The sequence below is a fragment of the Oncorhynchus mykiss genome, chromosome 22, assembly GCF_013265735.2.
Source record: "Oncorhynchus mykiss isolate Arlee chromosome 22, USDA_OmykA_1.1, whole genome shotgun sequence".
Classification (NCBI taxonomy): domain Eukaryota; kingdom Metazoa; phylum Chordata; class Actinopteri; order Salmoniformes; family Salmonidae; genus Oncorhynchus; species Oncorhynchus mykiss.
Window position 1 is genome coordinate 26053646 of NC_048586.1, and position 9257 is coordinate 26062902.

Genomic DNA, 9257 nt, shown 5'->3' on the forward strand with positions numbered 1-9257 from the left:
GGGCATTTTTACTGGGATTAAATGTCAGGAATTGTAAAAAAAAAACTGAGTTTAAATGTATTTGGCTAAGGTGTATGTAAACTTCCGACTTCAACTGTATGTGCAGAATAGTAGTTTATTGATTTCTATCATAGACCTATCTCAGATAATGACTGTCTACTAAGTAAATCGTTATTATCATCTGTCTTTGGCAGTCTGCACACAATAGATCCACCTGTTTCAATGAAGCACAAACGTGTATCGACTATTGGGCAATTGTTTGTTGGACAAAGTGAAAATCAGACGCCTTTGTTTCGCTTTTGGCAGAAACTTCAATGAATGTGTTTTGGGACCTGCCTTGGGAGGCGTATCACTACGCAATAGGTTAGGCCTATTTAACAAGTGCAGTGGGAGGCACGAGGCCAGGTTCACTATAGCTGGGAGGAGAGAGACACTGGGTACTCACCCACTCATTCGAATCACATAGCGGAGAGCTCACAACCACCACCTCTCCCTATCTTGGACAAAGCATAAAAGGACATCCCTTCGCCCAGGAGAAGCGGTGCAATTTCATCGAAGAGCTCACGCATAAAGCATTTTTTTCTCAATTACAAGTAAGACATTGTATTTTACATTCATTTTAGTTTCTAGGTAAACCAGTTGACAGGAGCATCTTCATAACAAGAGGTTGCGGGCCAAACAGCTGCACTCCTAACATTTCGGTTTCGTGGACAGCCGATAGTCAATTTTACGTTTCAGCTAATGGTGCATTGTTGCGTGTTGAGTTTTGGCTAAAACATTATCCTAATGTGACTACTTGCCTCTGATGTCCTCAAGTCCTTCTATCCATAGAAAGGGCCATCGGCTTTCGCAGCGTGGCGCGCGGATTAGTAGTGCCTGTTCAATAAACGTCGCCAGGTTACACACGGAGTCCCCTGGCATTTGATAAGGAATGTGGTTTGTTTTCAGGGAAGATTTTAACATGGTTTACGGAATTGAATGTGTTCTCAGATAGGCTACAAGAGCTTCACGTCAGATTATTTCAGTGCTCTCTCGCGCGTAATGTCAATGTAAAGAACAACTCGGTTTTGTAACTCTACATAAGTGTGTGTTTCTCACTTATGTAAATTAATCCGTTCCCTATCATATACATATTTTCTTATATTTCAATTGTATATTTTAAATATAAGCATTGTGACGCATGGATAATGTAATACCATAGAAAAGTGCAAATGCGCTAGAAAAGTGCAAATAAATGCGCTTGGGTACGAAGGTTCCCCATATTCAAATATATAACCAAAACGAAAACGTTTATCTTCCTCTTCTCATATAGGGTTCTGCCAGCTATAGGGACGTTTGTGGGCCCTCCCTTGACCCCTCTCCATTGAGTCCTTTTCTTTTGCAAGACAAAAGCCTAAACCAACAGGAGAGAGCGCTTCCAGCAAGAGAGAGCTCCGATCTTTTATTGTCACACCTGCAGCATTCTCTGGTTTTGGATTAACACATGAAAACATTGCTCCCTATTTGTCCAGTATTGGAATGCATGCATCATCTTCCCTGCATGCTGCTTGGCTAATGTGTAACCAGATAGGGAATCACCAGGGATCATAAAATACAGATGTAGGATCTGAATTGGATAACTATTTTGTTGCTGAAAATTGTCCTGCTCGGCAGGAAATGCACATTTGTAGTGTAATTGAGGTCTAAAAAGGCTTTTAAAGTTTGTAATTTCCACATTGAAATTTCAGACGTGATTTTCCCTTACATTTTTGAAGGGGTTGATACATTTTTCGTATTATAATCCACATAATAATTCACATTTCCTGTTGCTGCAGGATTATTTTTCTGCTGTAGCAAAGTGGCTCCAATTATGATCCTACATCTATACCGCAGCCCTCGAGGTATAATATAATACATTTTCATTTTAGTAATTTAGCAGATGCTCTTATCCAGAGCGACTTACAGTTAGTGCATTCATCTTAAACTAGGTGGGACAACCACATTCACAGTCATAGAATACATTTTTCCTCAGTAAATCAGCACAATCAGAGCTAGTAAGGGGGAACATATAATGCTCATGTTCATACAGCCTCTCATGTTCTATGTTGCAACCAGCTCGGCCTTATTGGGTATTTGGAGTATGGTGAAACTCTAGGTTTGTGATCTGAGTATTCCCCAGTTACTTGTAATGAGAGTTTGAGGGGCAGATAATGAGAGAGAGGGAGATGAGGAGAGAGAGAGACAGACAGAAAGGGGGAGAGGGACTGCTTATCAGTGCAGTGTTCTGATGCTGTGCGTGTGTGCATGTGTGTTTCTTTGTGTGTGTGTGTTATCAGATGGGCTGAGTGTGAAGGGGATAATGGATCAGAGAGATGTGACGTGAGCTGGCACCTCAGGTGTTTCTGTTTACCATATAATAGAGGTGAATTACAGGGACACTTATGTATGAGGGCCTGAGTTAGACTACACCATCCCTCTAAAACAGAACATTAAAATTATACTGTAGTAAAGGGCAAGTGGTTGTGTGCCAGGGGTGAAGGGCCAAATAAAAATGAAAAGAGCAATCAATTGAATAGCTTCTTGATCACTGATAGAATCTGCTGAAACTAGAGGCAGTCATAACACACACACGCCTATGGGCCACTGCTACAGACATGTGCAACAACACATTCAGCCACAGATAGGCCCTCCCTTCTCCACTGTCAACATGGTCTCCTGTGGAATCACAGACAGTTTGGCGTGGGCCATGCGGTCACACACTCACTGAGCTCACACGCACAGCTGCTTAAGCGGGTCACGTTTCAATGCACTTTAACCTGCTGTATTGCCCAGCGGTCGCCGACCTGTCTTTGACCGTGGCTGGACCGTTTCTAAAGTAGTTAAACCCCTTGGTAACCCCGCTCTGATGTCTCACAGTCTGTGGACATGCATGTCAATCATAGGGAACAGGAGGATTAAATCACTGATAGCTCATGTCTGACCTCTCACCTTTAACCCCTCACCTCTCACTCGTCATGTTGTGTCTGTCATGGGAAGAGAGACATCAAGCTAGAGCGTAAAATGACCAATCAGACATACAGTACAGAGAGGTCAGAGGTTGTGTTGTGACCCTGGTATACATAAAACAGAGAGCAGTGTGTGTCCATATGTGTACATGATGTGCATGCATGAGTGTGTAGGATCCCTTTGCGTGTGTTTGTATACTGTATATGATTAGCCTCAGATGTTTTCAGATGATGTTGTGGTTCTCTCTCCTTCCCTCACTTTATTTCTGGAGGAGCAGTGGCACACTGGAAAATGTTTTCTTTCATGCACATCAATGGAAAACATTATTTAAAGCGACATCAGGTTTAACATTCCGACTGACGCTGGATCGCTGAACATTTTGGAATTACACAATGTTTGTGTCCCAGATCCTATTGCCTCACATTTCATCTGTTTTGGGACTAATGTAAACATACTGTAGCTGGTGCTGCCCTCTGACTGGACATAAAAAGATACAGAGTTTTTAGTCATTCCTCAATCATCCCAAAACAACAGTCTTTATGAACTCATAAAGCAGTTTTTAAAGAGTTAACTACATTTAGATTATTTGGGATCAGGTGGCACATCATAAAAAGCTGTTTTTGTACATTTCATTTGGATGCTTATTGGATCTCATAACATACCATAGAATACAGTGCTCTCTGTAGAAGTAAATACCATAGAATGCAGTGCTCTGTGTAGAAGTCAATTGATTTTCTGATCTTACTCTGCCCCAGAAATAGACTGATTGGTTGAGGTCTCATTAATGAAAAGCCAAGGGAACTCAGGGCAGCACTCACTAAATATAATTCAAACATTTACTGTGACATGCTGTATGTATGTTGATGCCTGGTTCCAAACAGACAGATTCAGAGACATTCCAGCTAGCACATTTTGTTCCCTTTGAAGTTGTGGGAACGCACATTTTTGGTTTTCCATTGTTTCGGGTAACGAAGCCTTATGTTTCCTGACCGGTAAAACATTAAAAAAAATTAAATGGAAGAGAAAATATAGCCTTTTCTGGGAACATGCATTTAACGTTGCAATGAGGTTCTGAGAACATTTTACTATGGCTCCCTGAAGGTTTTCCCAGGAGGTTTTATTAACTTTCTTTTAACGGAAATGATAGGTTATTTGAAGGTTATTAAATAACATTCTCTAAATGTTGTGAACGTTTTGAATGAAATGTTAAGGTAATTTGGAGGTTTTTGAATAACTAACTTAACTTTCACTAAATATTTCAATCATACTGATAGCTTAGGTTAACTGTTTTGAACTCCAAGCACATATAGTACACATGGAAATTCATTTGCTTAGGCATTAATCATACAAACAATTAATTTATTTATTGTCATCAGCAAGATTCAAACCTATGATCTCAAATCAAATTTTATTGGTCACATCACATATTTAGCAGATGTTATTGCGGGTGTAGGGAGATGCTTGTGTTCCTCGCTCCAACAGTGCAGTAGTATCTAACAATTCACAACAATACACACAAATCTAAAAGTAAAATCATGAAATTAAGAAATATATAAATATTAGGATGAGCAATGTCGGAGTGGCATTGACTAAAATACAGTAGAATCAAATACAGTATACACATATGAGAGGAGTAAAGCAGTATGTAAACATTATTAAAGTGATTAATGTTCCATTATTAAAGTGACCAGTGATTACATATTCTGTTATATTAGTTAGCTTAGTGGGACTATAATTTGCTTTTCAACAGGACAATGACCCAAAACACAACTCCAGGATGTGTAAGGGCTATTTGACCAAGAAGAAGAGTGATGGAGTGCTGCATCAGATGACCTGGCCTCCACAATCACTCAAACTCAACCCAATTGAGATGGTTTGGGATGAGTTGGACTGTAGAGTGAAGGAAAAGCAGTCAAAAGGTGCTCAGCATATGTGGGAACTCCTTCAAGACTGTTGGAAAAGCATTCCAGGTGAATCTGGTTGAAAGAATGCCAAGAGTGTGCAAAGCTGTCATCGGTGCAAAGGGTGGCTACTTTGAAGAATTTCAAATATAAAATATATTTGTTTAACACTTCTTTGGTTACTGCATGATTCCATATGTGTTATTTCATAGTTTTGATGTCTTCACTATTATTCTACAATGTAGAAAAAAAACTTAAATGAGTAGGTGTGTCAACTTTGGACTGGTCTCTATGTAAATGAGATATTTCTGTATTTTATTTTCAATGCATTTGCAAATATTTCTAAAAACATGTTTTTGCTTTTTCATTTTGGGGTTTTGTGTGTGTGTGTGTGTGTGGATGGGTGAAAACAAATTAATCTATTTAATCCATTTTGAATTCAGGCTGTAAAACAACAAAATGTGGAACAATTCAAGGGGTATGAATACTTTCTGAAGGCACTTTATGTTGATGTTTAGTTCCAAACTGACAAAGTGATATCAGGAATGATGGGCTGCTGCCTTCTTGTCTCTACAGATCCCAGGTCCGTGAGGTGTGTGCGATCGTTCCCAGCAGAAGGATGAGCAGCTTTGATTTGGTTGAGCTGCTGGACACTTGGGAGGACCTGAACCTCACGGGTCTCCTGGAGAACGGGACGCGTGTGGAGATGGTCGGGTGTCCAACAGCGTTCGACCGCAGCGCCCTGCTCCACTCCATGTGCATCCTTTACATCTTCATCTTCGTGGTCGGTTTGGCCGCCAATGGCCTCGTCCTCTGGGTCAATGTCCGCTCCCAGCGCACCACCTCCAGCTCCTCCCCTCGCCATGAGACCCACCTCTACATCGCCCACCTGGCGGCGGCTGACCTGTGCGTGTGCGTCACGCTGCCCGTGTGGGTGAGTTCCCTGGCGCAGCATGGCCACTGGCCCTTCGGCGAGGTGGCGTGTAAGCTCACCCACCTGCTCTTCTCTGTTAACCTCTTCAGCTCCATCTTCTTCCTGGCCTGTATGAGTGTCGACCGCTACCTGAGTGTAACACGGCCCGCTGACAGTGAGGATGGGGGCCGACGCCGGAAGCTGATTCGCCGCAGCGTGTGCGTAGGGGTGTGGCTCCTGGCTCTGGTGGCCTCCCTGCCCGATACCTACTTCCTGCAGGCGGTGAGGTCATCACACGGGGAGGTAGTGCTGTGCAGGCCGGTGTACCCAGAGGAACACTCCAGGGAGTGGATGGTGGGAGTTCAGCTGAGCTTCATCCTGCTTGGTTTCGTCCTACCCTTCCCTGTCATCGCTCTGGCCTATGCCCTCCTGGCCCAAGCCCTCTCCTCCACCTCCTGTTCCTCCTCGGCGATGGAGCAGGAGCGTCGTGTGAGCCGCAGGGTGATCCTGGCCTATACCGTGGTATTCCTGGGCTGTTGGGGGCCCTACCACGGAGTGCTCCTGGCCGATGCCCTCTCTCTGCTGGGCCTGGTTCCTCTGAGCTGTGGGCTGGAGAACGCCCTCTACGTGGCGCTGCACCTCACCCAGTGTCTGTCCCTGCTCCACTGCTGCTTCAACCCCATCCTCTACAACTTCCTCAACAGGAACTACCGCTATGACCTGATGAAGGCCTTCATCTTTAAGTACTCCACACGTACAGGCCTGACCAGGCTCATAGAGCAGCCCCACATTTCTGAGACAGAGTACTCTGCCGTCGCCGTGGAGAACCCACCACAGATCTGAGACTGAACTCTAGAGCACACCCTGGAACTTCAGAACACACCACACTCTAGAACATAGTCTGTCCACCTGACCCAAAATTATTGAAATTACCTAAAATGCAGTAACCCATGATAACCTATATAGGCTAAATTTGGGCCATCACAAAGAGCAAAATGAAATATGTGTCTTAACAACTAGAGCATAACAAATAACCTTTCCCAAAGCCTAGGCTGTACACAAACTTCATCACTGCCACAAGTTTGTGTGCCCTCATCTGAAGCAAACCAAACATTATTTATAATCCAACATTCCCCTCACAGAAACTACCTGTGTATTTGTCCTGCTACCATACGTTCCTAATAAGGATGGTGTGAGGGACTGCAGTTGCAGGCCATTATCAACTCAAACTAATGATGTCTGGAGAAAAGCACTTATATTGAGTGGAAGAGTAGATTCTCTGTCTGACAAACAGACTGTTTTAAAGTGCTTCTGAAGTAGTGCCAGTGTAGTCATGGCGACACAGACAAACTCTCTCTCAATCTCTCTCTCCACTTCAAGACATACCAATCCCAGTTTGTCTGTCTGAAGAGTCCTATATAACTGCTAGAGGTGCGTGTATGTGCGTGAGTGCGTGTGTGTGCTTGTGTGACACCTCAAATCCACTTTGTAAATAGTTAGAAGGGCATTGAAATACATATATTATAATTGTTAGATTGTTATTATTCAACTTTCTATATACTGTATTTTTGTACATATTATAAAATACTTTCAAATTTGGCATTGTTTATGTACAGATGTAGGATCTTAATCACCACATATTAATTTACATAGAGTTACTGAAAACCACTAACACATGGTTATATGAGACCCCCGCCTCGATTCATATGTAACAACATTTTAAAAAAACTTTTTTTTACATTGGATAAAATGGTGTATCATACACTGCAGTTGAGAAAAATGGGGAAGTAATTCTGCTTTGAAAGTTGATCAACTTGTAACCCCACTTTTGAGAAAATGGCCCTTGAATGCTTTGGTACACCTATTGGAGAGCTCTTCTTTGTCTACTCATATTCAGAATCGTTCACACCCTCTTAAGCCTTAGCCCCACCCATCTCTGTAAGGATTCACATGTGAGGCCATGTGCTAAACAGGGTGAGTAAGGTAGTGTAGTAAACAACCAAAGACGTCAAGACTAAAAGTGGTTTAAGTAGTAGCCTAAAAGAAGGAAAAACTCCAGGTAAAAATACACTTGATCTAGTCCTTGGCCTATATCCTAACCTAACTTTGAAAGTGTCCAGATAATTATATTTTATAATTATAAGAGATTACCCAGACATTTGTCTAAATTGAAGGGTCATGTGAAATAAATGCTATAACCACCCCCCAGACACGCCTAACTAAGTGGATGGGTCACTACTGTTTGTTCATGAAATACAATAGTTTTCCGAAATCACCCAATCATCGCTAGCGGGAAGGTTCCTGCCTTCTTCCGTGGCTAAAACAACTAGGCTCATAATTGAACCATTTTATTTGTATTTACAGATGGCATACACATTTGTTACACACATGAAAGTTCACACAAAGTACGCATTTTGATAAAAATAAAAATTCAAATGCCTCTTATGTGAAGTAGTGATGTATGACATATGCCTAGCTTCTTGAAATGGGTCATATACTGTATGAACAGTATTGCACTCTACATGTCCAGCTAATAGCCTAACCACCGACCAAGCACTATGGACTAAACATTCAAATCCTGTTTCTGCGGGATAATTTTGCGATGACAAACGGGTCAATTTAAGATCCTACATCTGTAGTTTTGTAAAATCGTAATTCATATGTTGTGGATTCAGAAGTTCACATCACTAATTTCTATGTGTTCATGAAGCTGCCTCATTGTAAATGAAAGTCACTGACTCTGTGACACGAGTCATGCTATTATAGTGAAAACAGTGTGACTCACACAAAGTTCCATACCAAATGATGATGGATAAAAACATTGAGTTATACAATGTCTGTCTGTCTGTGGTAACAAACATATTTTGTTTGATCCATTGCCATGGAGTTATAGTGTCATCTGATTGGATACATATGTATCCTGTTACATTGTGAGAATTCCAATCCTAGCAGTCATTATTGAAAGAGAAAGCAAAGGACCATTGATGTTTTGTGTTTACTGTATGTTATGGATTTTGTTACTTACCAAAAATGAATCTCGTGTCTGAAGTTCTTTTGCTTTGTGTTATTACTTTAATCAGAGCCTTTTAATTAAAGTAACAAGAGGTGAAACGTAACCTGGGCTTACTGCACCACTGAACACCTTTTAGTATGGCAGCACTGACTGGAGTGCATTAGCATGAACACATTCAACCAGACACATTTTCAACTGTAAACTTTATGTGGCCAATAAATGGACTAAGTCATTCATAACGTTTAATTAGATCCTGTATCCTAGCCGTAACCGTTCAGTTATGAAGCACGGTTGCAACATACACAGTGCTTTTACAATGCTTACCATGACACGTAGGACACATGTCTTACAATTAAAGTCACAATACAGAACAATGCATGTTTTATTCAGACATGAAATGAGAAAGAATTCAGGAATAGAGATGTAGACCCAGTTGATTGGCAGA

The 9257-nt window shown here is 41.7% G+C and overlaps 1 protein-coding gene across 2 annotated transcripts; it reads left to right on the plus strand.

The window, feature by feature from the left end:
- The first annotated feature begins 384 nt into the window (after positions 1-384).
- Positions 385-8848, plus strand: LOC110501640 (atypical chemokine receptor 3). 2 transcript variants are annotated; one of them, XM_021579341.2, is made up of 2 exons: positions 385-593; positions 5463-8848. In XM_021579341.2, the coding sequence occupies exon 2, from the start codon at positions 5506-5508 to the stop codon at positions 6640-6642; it is 1137 nt and encodes a 378-aa protein (XP_021435016.2). In that variant the 5' UTR covers positions 385-593; positions 5463-5505; the 3' UTR covers positions 6643-8848. The 2 variants fall into 2 exon arrangements, with proteins under 2 accessions (XP_021435016.2, XP_036814888.1); XM_036958993.1 differs by lacking the exon at positions 385-593 and adding an exon at positions 5323-5364.
- Positions 8849-9257: the final 409 nt, after the last annotated feature.